This window comes from the organism of the source record quoted next, unplaced genomic scaffold, assembly GCF_019419815.1.
Source record: "Pyrus x bretschneideri cultivar Hongxiangsu unplaced genomic scaffold, Pyrus_bretschneideri_v1 Contig7, whole genome shotgun sequence".
Taxonomy (NCBI): domain Eukaryota; kingdom Viridiplantae; phylum Streptophyta; class Magnoliopsida; order Rosales; family Rosaceae; genus Pyrus; species Pyrus x bretschneideri.
In genome coordinates this window covers 3,685,238-3,701,869 of record NW_025999809.1, presented here as the reverse complement: position 1 = coordinate 3,701,869, position 16,632 = coordinate 3,685,238, and the positions used below count along the sequence as shown (strand labels likewise).

The window sequence follows — 16,632 nt, the reverse complement described above, 5'->3', positions numbered from 1 at the left end:
AAGACTTCTAAAGAGATTTTTTTGGCTTTTGGAAAAGTCTAGTCGATGCAGATGGAGAAAATAAAGGAGGAAGACTTTAGAGAGAGTATTAATAAATAAAATTATTATTCTTTATTTTTTTGTCAAATATAAATAAAATTATTCTTATTTTACATTTAATATCATACTCATTTTTGTCATTTGACATAGTTACAACATCTTTAGATAAAAGTTTACCAAACACCCTTACACTTAAAAGCACTTTTATGAAAAAAAAAAAAAAGTTTACCAAATACTCAACTGCTTTATTTTACAGCTGTTTATTCTCACAGCACAGTAGAAACAGTTTTTTTGAAAAGCACAATAATATCAAACTAGCCCTAAAACTTCTATGATCCCATCACAAGTCAACAGTCACAGTCTGGTCAAAAGATTTATCATATTATTTTGAGGCGGTAGGTATTGTTCTTTACAACAATTTTTGGGTCGTATGAAAAAGCTCTTAACAATTAAAAAAAAAAAAGAAGTTAAATCATTGGGGTAAATAGTAAATACGAGGATTTGACTAGCATTCAATGGCTTTCGTCCATTGGGATTGGGCTACCTGATCTAAGTAATTGGGTTGCAACTAGGCCCGATATGAAAGCCCATAAGTGAGTGTCTATTCCTTTTGTCATCAATGGGGCTGTAAATCAGCTCCAAACAATTAGAGCATATTTGGTACTCTACTTGAATTCAACTTTTTAAACTCAAAAACAATTTTCAAGTTTTAGCCCTTAAAAACTTGTTTGGTAGGACTATTTTCAAAAACGGAATTCAAGATTAACTAAAAAATATAGTTTATTCCCTAAAAACACAAAATGTGAGTTTTTAAAGTTTTTAAATTTAATATCACTCATTTTTTCTCTCCTTCCTCCCCTTTCACTCCAAATCTATCTCTATCTCTTTTCTTATTTCTCTCTCCCCCCCCCCCTTTTTTTTATACCCTTTTTCACCTTTTCTTCAATCCACTATCTTCAATCTCTCGGTTCTTTTTCTCACTCCTCTTTCTCTCTATTTCCTCCGATCCTCTCATTTCTTTCTCTTTCATCCAATCAGGTCTTATTTTCTTTCCTCCTCTCTCATTTTTCTCTCTCGACCCCCTCTTTTTGGATCTATTTCTCCAATTTAAGCTGTAAGATTTAAAAATTTTAAATTGCATACCAAACAAGTTTTTGAGTCTTAAAGAAAATTGTTTTCAAGAAAAATTCTTAAGAAATGTTTTGAGAAATTATAAAAAATTTAAATAGGATACCAAACAAGCCCTTAGATATTGCATTAGATTTAGTCCATATTTGACTCGTCAGAGATTAAATTGTTTAAGAACTAACCCAAGCATAGGTTGGCTTGTTTAAGAAAGAAATCAAGCTTGAACATTAGTATGTTAAACTCGTGAGCAACTAAAATTTTTTTACAAAACAACTTGAGGTAGGCTTAAGCTCGGTTCAGTCGTCCAAGCTCAACACCCAATAATATTCATAGAAACAATATATTCACTCAACTCTGTCCAACACATACTTGGATGCCCAAGTTCAAATAATACATTAACAAAATAACAATATAAACTAAAAGGGATATTTTTTTGCCGTATAAAAGGATTCGATAGAAATACTAAAATAGGAGTTCATTTTGCTGTCGAAAAACAAAGTCTTATTTGCCAAATTGTTAGATTGTTTTTTGTGGCTAGTATCTACTTCAAAAAATTTCAAGTTTGGCTAGCTTGACAAATTTAGTATGATTGTTTTAAAGACATTACATCCTTTGTATCCTTTTGGTTTACAAAACTCTACAAACGTGATGGTCTAGCCTCTTACTGGGTTCCAACCATAAAAAAAAAAAATTTAAAACTGAGCTAACTTACTATAAGAAATAGTTCAAAACAGTTTGAGCTCATGATTAGGCTCGAAATTATTAAGCTTACTCGAACTTGGCTTGTAAAAGAAGCAAGCCAAGCCTAGCTTGAGTTCGAAAAAAAATTAAACAAGCCAAACTTGAGCATAATGATATTTGGTTCAGTTCGTTTACAACCATAACCATCAACGCACTTTTATATCTTTTGCCGACTATTATTATATTGCTTTGAGGGTGGTAATGTGAGAAACCAAATAAAATACTAAGGCCTCGTTTGGCATGTCGTATAAGAGATCGGATAGGACTAATAGTACGGACTTGGTCGTTTGGTGTCCTCTCATATTATATAGTCGCCGGATTAATTTAATCAGCTGGATAGGATAGTCGGGTATACACCTTCTTAATAAACCCTTCCAAAAGGAGGGGATTATTAGTCAGGTATAACCTTTCCTCTCTCTCACATTTCGTTCTCCATGACACCTCCTCTCGCTGTCGTCCCTCTCGCTGTCATCCCTCTCGTCGTCATCGTTCTCCCGGTCGCTACTCTCTTGGTACTGTCGCACTGCTGCTCTCCTGGTACTGTCGCTCTTCATGAAATTCGTAAGTACCAGAAGAGTACTGAGCTCTTGATCAGGAAGTTGCCATTCCAGAGGCTTGTTCGTGAAATTGCCCAGGATTTCAAGACTGATCTGCATTTCCAGAGCCACGCGGTGTTGGCACTGCAGGAGGCTACTGAGGCCTACCTTGTGGGTCTATTTGAGGACACCAACCTATGCGCCATCCATGCCAAGCGGGTTACCATCATTCCTGCTGAACAATATTTCATCTGGGCAATTTTTTGGTATTTTTATGTATTTTTGTTCAACATTTAATTTGTTTATTTTTGTTCATTTGGTTGTCTGCAGCCTGAATGTTGAACAATATTTCATCTAGGCAATTTTTTATTTTTTTTTTAAATTAGATTTTGCTTAATTTGGGGCTTTTTAATTTGCTTTTTATTTTGAAGTTTAGGATTTGAAAAGTATTTGGGTTTTTAGATAATTACATATTTATATTCGATACAGTATGAATAATACGGTTATAGTTCGATACTGCACCACACGCCCGATTAATTTAGTCAGTATTATCCGGTGACTATTTATCCTATCCGACAGAAATAGTCAGTACAGTTTGAGCTGCCAAACGAGGCCTTAGGATGTTAACCCTAACATCGAAATCCCAAAATAAATGATTATATATTGGATGCTATATATGTGGATTATATAGTAACATATTTTAAAAATGAAAAAGAATGTGTTGTTTTTTAATTAAATTGCAATATATCCTACTCTTAATCTTCAAACGTCACCCAACAGAATATAAAATTGTTAAAACTTAACAAACTGTTGAAATAACAAAGCCGTCTTAGCTCAGCCGGTAGAGCGCACGGCTTTTAACCGTGTGGTCGTGGGTTCGATTCCCACAGACGGCGACCTCGCTTAAATTTTATTATTTCTGGTTTTTTTTTTTGGTTAATATTACAGCATCCTTATCACCTTCTCCTGCAAAATACAAAAACCCAGCAAAAACCCCACAAGAAAAAAATTGTGGCAGAACACCAAAATGTTTCCGTGTTTTTCATACACAGCTGCACAGTCTGTAAACCCAGCAATTCTCTGTCTACCCTCTTTTTCCTCCCACCACAGCAAATTTCCCCAACCTCAGCTTCAGCCAAAGCAACCCAATAAGAAGATGCAGCGGCAGACGCTGCGACGGTGCGGCACCTATGAGGTGGGCGGCGGATACCCGGACGAAGGATTTGGCGCACAAGGGAAGAACAAAACTGCCCAAGAGCAAGGCAGCTCAAAATTGGAGCCTGCCCAATACGAAGCCCTTCTCAGAGGTGGTGAGCAGGTCACTTCTGTTCTTGAAGAGATGATCGTACTTGTAAGTCTCTCTCTCCCTCTATCTGTTTCTCTCTGTCGTCATTCTCTGTAGATTTTTTCTGAGGAAGTGGTAGAGAAGGAAATGGTAGATAATTTGGTATAAGGCTTGGTTGAGCAAGATTTTGAAGTGTGAATGTGAAATTCATACGATTTGCATCCATCATGATAAAGTATATTACTACGTAACAACTACCCAGTTGGCGAATTTTGCAAAAATTGGATTATTCAGCTGTTTCTCTCTTTGAAAATACGAGCCAACTGATGCTTCATTGTACTGATCATTAGCTTTGTAGATTGGTTGCTGAGAAATTGGTATAGAAGGAAATGATAGATTATTTGGTATAAGGCTTAGTTGAACCAGACTTTGCATTGAAATGTGAATTTCATATGATTTGCATCAATGGGATGATATGTATTAACTGCCCTCTTGGTTATTTTCCGGAAGTTGGATTCGTATGCTTATCTCTTTGTGCTCTTTGTTTTGAAATCACGACCGTACTGATTGTTAAAATTGCTGATTATTAGTTTTGTGTATGTACAGTTGGAGGATATGAACATGGATGAGGCATCTGAAGAGGTGGCAGTGGAAATTGCTGCACAGGGGGTCCTAGGGAAGAGAGTTGATGAAATGGAGGCCAGTTTCATGATGGCTCTAGATTACATGATCCAACTCGCTGACAGTGACCAAGATGATAAGGTTCCTACTTCCATTGCAGCTTGATACATACCCTAGCTTTAATGTGGATTTGAACTAACCCCAAGAAACTTCGATTGATCTGATATGATAGAGCTATGAGCATGCATTGACCTTTTGATTTTATCAAGTTTTAGATAACACCACATTCTCTATCATTTTCTGTACTTTTTCACATCACCTTTGATGTGGTTTTTGATTTCCGCACAGTATTATTGTTCCGATATTTGTTCGTATGTGTGCCTTCATACGAGGATGCATGTTTTTTGGTTACATTTTTAGTGGCACTACTAACTAGGTTCTGTACTATCCGTGCTGTGAATGTTCAGTGATGCATTTTCTTTTTGTGGGAAGAGGGCAGGATAGAGGAGGGAAACATAAGTTTTTGTTTTGTATGATATTGTTCATGGGTGCAAGCTTCAATTTCAATACACGAACTTTTATGCAAATTAAATGCACTTTCAGCACTGCTGCAGTTTTGAATATGTGCTAAAATTTGCACTGCTTTTGTTTTTAGGTAAATTCTAGCCAACATATAGCTGACTGCCCCTTGGTGGTCAAACACTCAAACACACTTGGTCCTCTTTTTAGACATTGTCGTCGGATGATTTCATTTCTTGTCACTGAATGTAGCTATGGATTGTTTACTCAATGACTGTTTTGATCGTTTATGTTCAGCGCAAGTCTCTATTGGAGGTGATCAAGGAGACAGTATTATCCTATCTTACAAAAAAATGCCCCCCACATGTAAGGATTTTTCGTTAAGCCCAATTTTAGAAACTTTAATTCAGAGTAATAGCTAGTATAGACATTTACGGTTATTGAATGCTAATTTCTTTCCTCTTTATTTTTTTTCATCCCGTAATTATTTCTAGGTTCAAGTGGTTGGCCTACTCTGTAGAACTCCCTTAAAAGAAAGCAGGCAGGAATTACTACGCAGAGTGGCTGCTGGTGGTGGTGTGTTTAAAAGTAAAAATGACATCAAAGTTCATGTTCCAGCTGCAAATCTTAATGATATTGCTAACCAGGCTGATGATATACTGGAGGTAATCACTGTGAAGCCCTGCATGCTTATTTGGCTTTTGACGATGTATGCATAGCATTATTTGCAAATCATCCTGGCCACCATGTATTGCTAATGCCATTTAAAGGAGTTAAAATATACCTCGGTGGTTTTCCAAGTTTGGCTTTGCACCATAGAGTTTATAATCATTCTGTGTTTAAAACCATCACTGAGATTTGACCCTCATAACTTGAGGCCAGGTGTTTTAATAGTTTTGCTCTGTTGAACTTTAGATTTCCCCCTCGTTTGGGCTTGGGATTTTTGGGAACACTCTTAAATGTTAAAACAAGAAAATAGAATTTTTAACTTACAAATACTATATTCAAACACTATAGTCCTTGTAATATGTAAAGGTATTCAATGGCACTGGCCATTGAATTTTCATGCTTTTATGCATTATTATTTTTATGAAGTTTGAATTTGTACTTCCTGTCATTTAGTAATAATTGAAGCTAATATGAAAGCGTATTCTCATCTATGGAAGACAATGGAAACTCGGCCTATAGTTCCAGATCGAAAACTGCTTGCAAGACTTGTTTTGATCAGAGAGGAAGCTCGGAATATGATGGGAGGTGGAATACTAGATGAGAGAAATGATCGTGGATTTAACACTCTTCCAGAATCCGAGGTCTGTATTTCTGCATTTATAAAAAAGATTGCAGGATACCCATTTTGGTTTTTTGGTCTGAGGACAGTTGATTGGCACGTATCTGTTCTTTTCAATGAATATATCAACAATTCTTTGGAAAAATTGTATTTTTAGGTAAATTATTACCATCATCATCTGTCATTGTTTGCCATGATTAAAATTCCTGTCAGTGCAGGTGAATTTCTTAACCAAACTGGTAGCTTTAAAGCCAGGGAAGACTGTCCAGGAGATGATAAAAAATGTAATGGAAGGTAAAAATGAAGGTGCTGACCACTCTAGCAGTGATGAGGAAGATGGCACTGGTGCGACAAGTGGAATTGGAGGAAGGGTGGGTAACAGTCCATAACTACAATGTGTGTGTGTGCATATCTGTTTCAACAGCGTGCACACTCGCGCGACGCACACACTGACACACACATATAACTATTCGTTGGTATCAAACTATATTGACTCATGCATCATAATTTCCAGGAAAGTGTTTCAGGACGAAAACCACTTCCTGTGCGCCCTGGCATGTTTCTTGAGACTGTCTCCAAGGTAAGAGTTGATTCACCAATTTAAATTGTTAGTTGTAACACATTCATTTTGAGCCCTGTGGAACTCAGGATCTCTAAGGATCCGTAAGGTCAAGTTGGATAGTGTTTGAGGACAATATATATATTTGGTGTTTCTGATCTCAAAGATATTTCATACCCTTGAAACATCTATTAGGTTAAATGGGTTGAGCTACTCTATTAAAGCTGTCAGATATGCAGTAAACCTGTTTAGGTTAAATTCTAATTGATCCTTGAACTTGCCAGGTCTTAGGTGGTATATATGGTGGAAATGTCTCTGGCATCACAGCACAACATCTAGAATGGGTAATGTTTTTTCTCTCTCCCGCCATCTTCTCTCAAATAAATAAAAGAACGTGCTTTTAATTTTCCTGCAAATGAATTACTGTCTTCAATTTTATTTAAGCTTTCTATCTAGTTTTTATTTTGAAAAGTCTTAGAAGTTATTCTTACGATATGCTTTAGAAGTTTATAACATACACTTCTAAGCAATTTACAGCATGTTTCTGAAAGTCATGGTGCACAAATAGCTAACCTTATCATTTCCCATTATAATTTCCTTCACTTTACAGCTATGTTATTCCACGTTCTTCCTGCGATTCAATTCATTTTGTTCCCTTGTCTCACATACAGGTTCATCAGAAGACACTCGAAGTTCTTCAGGAAATAGCATTTTGAACATTTTACCGTAGGTGCCATCCCTATTTTTTCGCTAATTATGTACTGTTGGAACAGATAATTTTAGGTTGGGTCTGGCAATAACCTTGCCGAGTGCTTTGTAATCTGCATCTGTGACAAAGATTGCAAGATGGTCAAAGCAAAATTCATCTAACTATTTACGTCTTTTTAATCTGTTGTCCAATGATAGCGGGAATCAGACACAAGCGTGGCTCGAATCATACTTTGTTTAAAGGAAAACACCGAGAATCAGCAAAACTGATGATGAAGATTTAACAGTGTCCAATGAACACCAGTGCAACACCATGTGTGGAAATGTCCCACAAATATGGATTTTGATATGCTTGCATCAGTGCAAACTTCGGTGGACCTCGGTAATGATTCATATGCCTTGAGTAGTAGAAGCAAACACAGCAAGGATCGGTACACACATTCCCCTAATTATTTATAAATCTTTTTGCCCACGCCTTTTTTTTTCTCTCTTTCTATTTGCCTTTTCTGTAAAGCAAATATGAACCGTGTATAAAGCTTCCTTAATCCACATTGGTATGGCCTACCATTGTTATCTCTCCCATGCTCTCTCATGTGTGCAAAATCTCTTTGTTTATGTTCATGTGATTAGCTTGTTTTGTTTATAAGATAATGCTATGGATGAAGGTAGAGTTGCCCGCCTGCACCGGTCTTTTTTGCAGATTGGAGCCTCACAACTATGTGAAAATATTGAAGTTCTTATGACCCACGAATCGGATGATACTTTAGTATATGCTCTCTGTAAGAGATTGAGAGTTTAAATGGACTGATTTGTTATATGATGATAACTGAACTGCTTAATGATGATTAATGAAAAGCCAAATATGAATATGGTCTGTGGGGATGATATGATACTATGTATCCAGTCTCTACTCTGATTTGTGCATGATTTTTCTAGGTATACTTTCACATGCTTAATTAAATGGGGCACGCTTGCTCAGGTGTCACACATCGTTGCCCCCCACATCTTCCTCGAGAATGTAGAGGGCAAATGACCTCCCACGCGAGCACGCCGCACAATTGCCATAAAGCCAAGTCCTCAACGACAAACTCATTGGAAGACGAATGGCACATCATTAATATTATTGATGTCAGTATGTTTTGTTGGTTATAACAACATCAACACATTATTAACAACTTATCAATACATTATGAACAACATTGCTTCAACACATTATTACCGATGTATCAATATATCATCAACAACATTTCGACAGTACATCAAAACAAGTTGAGTGGTGAACCATTTTGGTAGTTTAACTAGTTACATCCATAGAAGTCTAGGAATTAGGAAACGTCAAAACATCCGTTGCCAATCAAATTCTGCTTTTCAGAAAAGGCAAACGATCTTTTTAACTAGTGGTTCTTATTACCCCACACACTTGCAGCCTTGCAGGTCGGCAAATGCCTTATTTTTGTCAAATGACCGACCACTTTTTATTAATATACTCAATTCAATGCCCGAGCTTTACCAGTTTTTAGGCATGTACCACTCCCAATCTGTCAATCAAGAAAATTACACTCCCAATCTGTCAATCAGGAAAATTATTAATTTAGGGGTTGCGTTATCCACGCTTCTTTTTAGTTCTCATACTATACTAGACACCCTATATTGATTTATATTCTTTGATTTTTTTCTTCAATTTATTCGATTTGGGTAGAAAATTAAGAGGAGTGTGTGTGAGGTAAAAATAAGATGTGTGAAGAGTAATGCTAGAGAGACAAAATTTTGTAAATTAAATGATATGAAAGTTGATGATTGGATGATTACTTAAACTTTGATAAACATGCTCATATCTTATTAGTAACACATCATTTAATTTGCATATTTTGTCTACAAATTTAGTCTCACTTAGTTCAATGCCTAAGAGCATCTCCAATGGAGATGTCAAAAGATAAATGTCAAATGTTGATTTGATAGCAGACGTGACAATGTCAAATTTTCTATTTCTCGAACCGATATTTTTTTTGTTATAAATGATATTTGTAGGATTCATTTTAAAAAGAAATCAATTAAAGTAAAATTTTAAGATATCTAATTGGTGCATTAAGGGGATCCCACAATAAAATTATTTAAAATTATTTGATATCATCTTTTCTCACACGTCAAATTGGATATATGTAAACTCATATGTCAATCCTATGCATTTTAAAAAGAAATCAATTAAAATAAATTTTTAAGATATCTAATTGGTACATTAAGGGGACCCCACAATAAAATAATTTAATTAAATTATTTGACATTATCTTTTCTCATATGTCAAATTTGACATATGAAAACTTATATGTTAATCCAAATAAGATTGACATATCGGTTGGAGTTTATTCCTACCTTCAAATTTGATTACATGATATTTCACTTAGGATTTAACATCTCCTTTAAAGATAACTGAGCAAATCCCATTGTTTAATCCTACTTGTTGCTCTAATTGTTTATTATTTAAAGTTCAAATCTTAAAATTGCAACGGCCTGGTTGAAACTTGAAAGCATAACCATATAGAATGACAACAATAGAAAGTGTGTAAAATGTCATGCTGTTATTTTATATTAATTCACGTATTATAATATAAATGAATAACATAATGTATATAACTAAATAGACAAAAATATTAAAAAAATGAACGGACAAAAAACACTACACAACAATGTCAGTCGTAATTTGAATTCTCCAACGACATTGTGTTTGTGGGGTCGGACTTCTATCCTCCCTAGTGTACTCGTTCTAGAGAGAGAAAGAGGTAACCAGCCGACTGATTGAGATTGGAGACAGAGACTACTTGAGTAGGACATGATGGTCATTATTTGAATTGTCTATCTTCATTCAAAGGAACAAACTTTCAAGAGTAACAGCTCTACCCGGACCCAACTGCGTTGAGTGTTGCCCACCCTCCTCCTCCTCCTCCTTGCCTCCCTACTTGTACTAATCCTCCTCCTCTAAAGTTTCAAACTTCAAATAATTAACTCAAAAATTAGATCAAATACAAAGTCGGGTTTTTTTTTTATGGGGGGATAATAACCAAGAAATACTGAAAGAGAACAGCTTTTAGCTAAATTTTCAGCTCAATCCTGCATCTTTTTCTTCTGGGAAGCTCCGAAATGTCTGGGTACGTCGGCATTCTAGTCTCAGATCCATGGCTGCAGAACCAGTTCACCCAAGTGGAGCTCCGGAGCTTGAAATCCCATGTATGTTCTTCAGCATTTCATGTTTTCTAAATTTTATTTTTTGAGCATTTTTTGGCTGAAAAATTTGTGATTTTGTGGTGATGAAGTTTGTGAGCATGAAGAGAGAGAGTGGAAAGCTCACAGTTGGAGACTTGCCTGCCAATATGTCGAGGCTCAAGGTTGTGGGATCGGATAATTTCACTGACGAAGACAGGGCTTCTTTCATTCAAGATTTGCATCCCAACCTCGATGAAGATGTCGATTTCGAATTCTTCCTCCGGGTCTGCTTTAACACTTTTGCTTCAAAGTTCAAACCCAATTGAACAATCGATCGAATAAGTATTGCTGAATGCCAAGTTTGATTTGTATGTTGCAGGTCTATTTGCAACTCCAAGCTCGTGCCACAGCTACAACAGGAAGTGGTGGAAAGAATAACTCCTCATCTGCCTTTCTCAAGGCCGCTACCACCACTTTGCTCCACACGATCAGCGAATCCGAGAAGGCTTCCTATGTTGCACATATCAACAATTACCTTGGACAGGACGATTTTTTAAAGAGATACCTGCCTATTGATCCTTCAACCAATGATTTATTCGAGATCGTCAAAGATGGAGTACTTTTATGGTGATTGATTGTTATTCATTACTGCCCCTTGTGGTATTTTTCGTTGAGTTACTAGTTTCTTTTGTGTTGGGATCGTGGATTGGATTTTTATGGTTGTGTTTCTCTGGATGCAGTAAGCTGATCAATGTGGCAGTGCCTGGAACAATCGATGAACGAGCTATCAACACTAAACGAATACTTAATCCGTGGGAGAGAAATGAAAATCACACCCTGTGCCTCAACTCTGCTAAGGCAGTTGGATGTACTGTAGTCAATATAGGGACTCAGGATTTCATTGAAGGAAGGGTATGCATACATGACTTTTCGTTTACTTCATATAGTGTGCCCTAAGGTTGCTACTGCTTCGTTGAGTGTTTATAAGTATATACGGGATATGGATACTTACACAATATTGTATTCTTTATTTGGATTTCAGCGTCATCTTGTCCTTGGAGTCATTTCTCAGATAATCAAGGTAAGTCTTTCATAGTTGTATAACTTTATCAGCATGAAGTTTAAATTTGGAATATATATGGACTATGTCCGAACAAATAAATTTGATTTATCTTTCTAAGAGTATTATACTAATCGTTATGCTGTTTAGATACAACTATTGGCAGACCTCAACTTGAAGAAAACACCTCAATTGGTGGAGTTGGTTGACGATAACAAGGTAAGAATGTTGTTCATGGAATTTTGATTCTTAAGACAATTAGTGGTGAGGTTTTCAACCAACAAGTTATCTAATCCGTTCTTTTGTCCGAAACCTACAGGATGTGGAAGAGTTGATGAGTCTACCTCCAGAAAAGATATTACTGAGGTGGATGAATTTCCAATTGAAGAAAGCAGGATATAAAAAGATAGTCACAAACTTCTCTTCTGATGTGAAGGTATGAGAATAAGTTAATAACTTGTCGAGGTTTGGGAATATGACATGCCCAAGTATAGAATGAAATAGGAAAGATGTAGCCAGCGATTCGATTCTGTGGGTTGCAATGGCAATAGCTGATAACTAGATTCGACGCTAGTGTTTGAGGCTATGAGATGTCTGTCTTGCAGGATGCTGAGGCTTATGCTCACCTCTTAAACGTTCTTGCCCCAGAGCACAGTAAACCATCTGCATTGGATGCAAAGAATCCTTTGGAAAGAGCAAAGTTAGTTCTTGAACATGCAGATAGGATGGGTTGTAAGAGATATTTGACCGCAAAAGATATTGTTGAAGGATCCCCGAATCTTAACCTTGCATTTGTCGCACATATTTTCCAGCACAGGTGAGAACTATATCTACTTGACCAATGAATTCCTTTTAGAATAGTTACTTTATTGCAGTAAGTATCTAAGTTTTACTTGTTCACATGTAGAAATGGACTCTCAACCCAAACAAAGCAAATATCATTCCTCGACAATTTGGAAGATGACACCCAAATTTCCAGAGAAGAGAGGGCATTTCGCTTCTGGATGAATAGTCTTGGAAATTCATCATATATCAATAATGTATTTGAAGACCTCAGAAACGGGTAAAGTTTGCGTTTGAACTCGTATGATGATTTAATATTGTAAAGTTGTCTATCCTCCTGAACATAAGGTACTTATGTTCTGATCAACTTACTCTAGTGTTGCACCTGGTGGCATGCTAAGTTCGCTTCAGGTTCATGGCTCAAACAAAACCAAACTTCCAAATTTCAATTTTGTTTTTAAAATATCGAAAACATTGTCCTAAGAGGGCTTAGATTTTTAAATTTTGATGTAATAATTCAAGGACTTCGAAAGTTAGAGATTGCTAATATCCTTACTTTCATCTGGAGCTGTAATTAATTTGGTCCTCTGCAGGTGGGCACTTCTAGAATCGCTGGACAAGATTTCGCCAGGCATTGTCAATTGGAAGATTGCAAACAAGCCACCAATTAAAATGCCATTCAGAAAAGTAGAAAACTGCAACCAAGTTGTAAAAATCGGGAAACAGTTGAAGTTTTCTTTGGTAAATATTGCTGGAAATGATATCGTGCAGGGGAATAAAAAGTTAATACTTGGTACGTCCACTGCCACATTTTTGTTAATTCTATATCTTACAGCAATCTTCCAAATACATCAGACTCTTGGTATAACTTTATGCTTTTATAACTCAAAGAAATTATCTGAATCAAAGTGTATCGGGTTTTGTTTTCAGCTTATTTGTGGCAATTGATGCGGTATAACATCCTCCAACTACTAAAGAACTTGAGATTTCATTCCCACGGGAAGGAAATCGCTGATGCTGATATTCTAGAATGGGCGAACACCAAAGTCAGCAGCACGGGAAGCCAGAGCTGCATGAAAAGTTTTAAGGTGCCATTTCTGTAGTTGCTTTCTTTCATGTTTTGATTTTTTATTTACAAACAATAGCGCTAGTGGGTTAAACTGATAGTTGTTAGGGGATCCTGTGGGAGGGGGGGGGGGGGTGGGATCGAACCCGCATCAGGATGCATACACATGATTGCTTTGCACCCACCACTGCAGTAAAGTGCGCTTCTTAGCTTTCTGAGGCATGTGAGTGAAACTCTGAGTTGATTAGCTGATCGAAGAATCAACTAAAATAGCAGCGGGTACTTTTGAAATGTCATTCCCATGGAACTATGTGTTTGGTGAAGTAGACGAATAATTTTATACCTGGTGATGAAAAAAGGAGGAAAAACAATGTACTTATTTGCCTGGTATTTCCAGACGGGCGCAAAGATTTTGTATTCATGAAAGAAGTTGTGCAACTATTCCTTCCAATTGCAGAACGCTCTAACCATAGGTCCATAGACTCCATACTCTATCATGTTATTTGCTTAGACGTTTCATGAATTAGGTGAAGGATTGGAGTTTTTGTATAGGCTGTGACATCCATGCATGATTTTGATGACTGAAAATTCGAAACATTAGCAAGAACTCTTTGACTCTGAATTAATTTGTGCCTACTGTTATCCCTGATCATATGTTACTATATCAATCTTACAGGATAAGAGTCTTTCAGATGGCCTTTTTTTCCTTGAGTTGCTTAGCTCTGTGCAGCCTAGAGTGGTGAACTGGAGTCTCGTAACAAAAGGAGTAACCGGTATGTTTTCTCTTATCTTTTCGGGGTCAAAGTTGAATTTATTAGTGAATCCTATTATCACATATCAACATTTTTGAGAACCATCTCTATAATTTATTCTTCTGAATCTTTGAAAACTGTAGATGAGGAGAAGAAGATGAATGCCACCTACATTATAAGTATTGCAAGAAAGCTTGGATGTTCGATATTTTTGCTTCCCGAAGACATAACTGAGGTACTTTCAATTGTTCAGATGTTTGATATTTTTGTTCATTATCTGATGAACAACTTTCATTTCGTTTTCTATTGTCAACCGATGCACCTAAACTAGTTTATGTTAATACATTTCATCAGGTGAATCAAAAGATGATTCTTACTTTGACTGCAAGCATTATGTACTGGTTTTTGAAACAACCCATCGAAGATCAACCGTCTGGGATTTCAGATAGTGAGGGTTCCAGCATTGTCTCCAGTTCAACTACTGATGACTCTGCTTCTGAGTCATCAATGGAGGAGAATGGAAATCTATAAACACAATTATTACTGGGAAAAATTTACCAAACTTTCTATTTAAAGCTCATGAGTTTTTATTTTTTGGTAAAGTTGATTGCAAAAATGATTGCAATAACCAGTATATGTAAGAGTAGGAATTGAAGTGTTTTTTCAAACCAAATTTTGTTCAGGCAGCATATGTGAATACAAGGATCTTTTAATCCAGTTTCATCAAAGATTCAAAGGGTGGTTCGTGTCTGTCATTGAATTAGATTGAATAACTCGCTAATATTCACAAGAAAATTTATCCCTTTATTCTCTTTAAGATGAAAAAGGTTTCATCACTAACTTCGCAATAATTATATGAGTTAAGTAATCAAATTTTATGCATCAAACAAGCCACAAATGCAAATAATTTGATCAACCAATTTGAGTAATCACCAAATTTTCTTTGGCCAATGATGATGACTAGGGTGGAAATCCTCTTGTACAGAAGACCCTTGGTGGTCAAATTAATGTCACTTCACATGTCTTCTTTGTATGTCTTAGTTCTATAGTGGGGCTTCCTTTGCTTTTTAGTACTCATCAATAAGAAGTATTTTTTTGTTGTAATTGTCAAGTTCCTTCACGTGGTATTATTAACTCATTTATTGACAAAAAAAAAAGTATGTAAAATTATGTATTTATTAATAATATTATATTGTAAGCTGAAAAAATTTATGTTTGATTTGGTAAGCTTTCAAAGTCCATGATATGGTATTTGTGAAACTTTTATATGGGTTTGTTATTTCATGCTTTTAATCAAGTGTACCTTTTCAGACAATTAATAACATAACACGTATATTAATCTAGCTAGGAATGCGAAATGGAGATGTGCTAGGCACATTCAAAAGTATGGTTGTTAATCGTTGATGGAGTGAGTGGTTGTCGATCGTTGATGATAGAATATGGATGACATCTGTAGACGACTCTCATACCAATTTGGTGGTCCTGGAATATTTCATGGCTTATAGCAAATTGAGGATGTACATAAATTAACAAGCCCATGTGGATCCTTCTTATCTCAAATTATCAATACACAAAACCTAATTATGAGTTTGTTAAAGTCTAATACAAAAGCTTTGGTGCTTGTTTGGGCATTTGTAGGCAAGCTAGGCCCACCTCCCCTATGAATTCCTCACCCTTTACAAAAGGCCACAACACCAACTCCAAGCTTTGCTCTACTGCGTTTTGTTTTGCCTTTCTGTCACTCACTCACTCACTTGATTCTATTTTCCAGCTAGGGTTTCTATTTTAATTAATTCTCTTTTTCAGTGCAATAACCCATAAACTATCGTTTATTTAAAAAATATATATATTCATCAAAGAAGTTGAGATTTTACTATAAAATCAATTTGACGATTTTGAGAATGATTGAACTTTTTATAAGTCAAGGTTTGGCTTTTCATTAATGTGGGACTTTATTCTCACATTAACATTCTGGAAGTAGTAGATTGTCGTAAATAAGATTTTCCTCTTCAACTCACTGCATCCTGAGTTCAAACCCTTAACTTTCTTCTTAATGTAGTTTAGAATAGGAGTATCATTTGCATTAAAAGAATTTTTTTTTCTATATATATTGACTGACATTCTCTTTGGAGGAAAACATATCCAATATATGAGAATACAATGCATAATTTCTTTTTAAACATGTAAAACCTAAGTTATTATTTTTATTTATTATCTTGCTTAAAAATTGCTATTATCTTTGGCTGATGGGATTTTCACATGACCCAAAGGCCAAAACACACACAACTTTTCAACATGTGTTGAGGCGTGAGACTTGAGAGGGAAAAAAAGCATACATCCTCACTAATT

General features: G+C 36.0%; 2 protein-coding genes and 1 non-coding gene across 8 annotated transcripts; all 3 read left to right on the top strand.

Annotated features, from left to right (window-relative positions):
* The first annotated feature begins 3,267 nt into the window (after window positions 1-3,267).
* Window positions 3,268-3,340, top strand: TRNAK-UUU. The gene has a single exon. It is a non-coding gene; the product is annotated as a tRNA-Lys (tRNA).
* A 68-nt stretch (window positions 3,341-3,408) lies between these two features.
* Window positions 3,409-8,639, top strand: LOC103927080 (protein PEP-RELATED DEVELOPMENT ARRESTED 1, chloroplastic). Of its 6 annotated transcripts, none has more exons than XR_007254531.1 (11): window positions 3,409-3,795; window positions 4,336-4,491; window positions 5,167-5,235; window positions 5,364-5,534; window positions 6,036-6,179; window positions 6,376-6,528; window positions 6,672-6,737; window positions 7,001-7,060; window positions 7,388-7,442; window positions 7,623-7,855; window positions 8,404-8,639. XR_007254531.1 is itself a non-coding variant. In XM_009335974.3 (10 exons), exons 1-9 carry the CDS (start codon window positions 3,472-3,474, stop codon window positions 7,430-7,432), a joined length of 1,188 nt encoding a protein of 395 aa, XP_009334249.1. In that variant the 5' UTR covers window positions 3,409-3,471; the 3' UTR covers window positions 7,433-7,442; window positions 7,623-8,004. The 6 variants fall into 6 exon arrangements, 2 of the variants coding, with proteins under 2 accessions (XP_009334249.1, XP_048430234.1); XR_007254529.1 differs by having other exon boundaries at window positions 8,361-8,639; XR_007254532.1 differs by lacking the exon at window positions 8,404-8,639 and adding an exon at window positions 8,125-8,293.
* Window positions 8,640-10,239: 1,600 nt separating this feature from the next.
* LOC103927079 (fimbrin-2) lies at window positions 10,240-15,011 on the top strand. Its single transcript, XM_009335973.3, has 14 exons — window positions 10,240-10,646; window positions 10,733-10,906; window positions 11,002-11,249; window positions 11,363-11,534; window positions 11,665-11,703; window positions 11,833-11,901; window positions 12,002-12,118; window positions 12,288-12,499; window positions 12,590-12,745; window positions 13,059-13,258; window positions 13,396-13,553; window positions 14,208-14,304; window positions 14,427-14,518; window positions 14,638-15,011. The coding sequence occupies exons 1-14, from the start codon at window positions 10,560-10,562 to the stop codon at window positions 14,812-14,814; spliced, it is 1,998 nt and encodes a 665-aa protein (XP_009334248.1). The 5' UTR covers window positions 10,240-10,559; the 3' UTR covers window positions 14,815-15,011.
* Window positions 15,012-16,632: the final 1,621 nt, after the last annotated feature.

Excerpts from the sequence above, each read along its gene's own strand:
- LOC103927079 (XM_009335973.3), top strand. The coding sequence starts at position 10,560 with ATGTCTGGGTACGTCGGCATTCTAGTCTCAGATCCATGGCTGCAGAAC. Across the intron at positions 12,500-12,589 it reads GCACATATTTTCCAGCACAG|AAATGGACTCTCAACCCAAA; the intron begins GTGAGAACTATA and ends GTTCACATGTAG. Across the intron at positions 13,259-13,395 it reads GAATAAAAAGTTAATACTTG|CTTATTTGTGGCAATTGATG; the intron begins GTACGTCCACTG and ends TTTTGTTTTCAG.
- LOC103927080 (XM_009335974.3), top strand. The coding sequence starts at position 3,472 with ATGTTTCCGTGTTTTTCATACACAGCTGCACAGTCTGTAAACCCAGCA. Across the intron at positions 4,492-5,166 it reads ACAGTGACCAAGATGATAAG|CGCAAGTCTCTATTGGAGGT; the intron begins GTTCCTACTTCC and ends GTTTATGTTCAG. Across the intron at positions 5,236-5,363 it reads CAAAAAAATGCCCCCCACAT|GTTCAAGTGGTTGGCCTACT; the intron begins GTAAGGATTTTT and ends AATTATTTCTAG.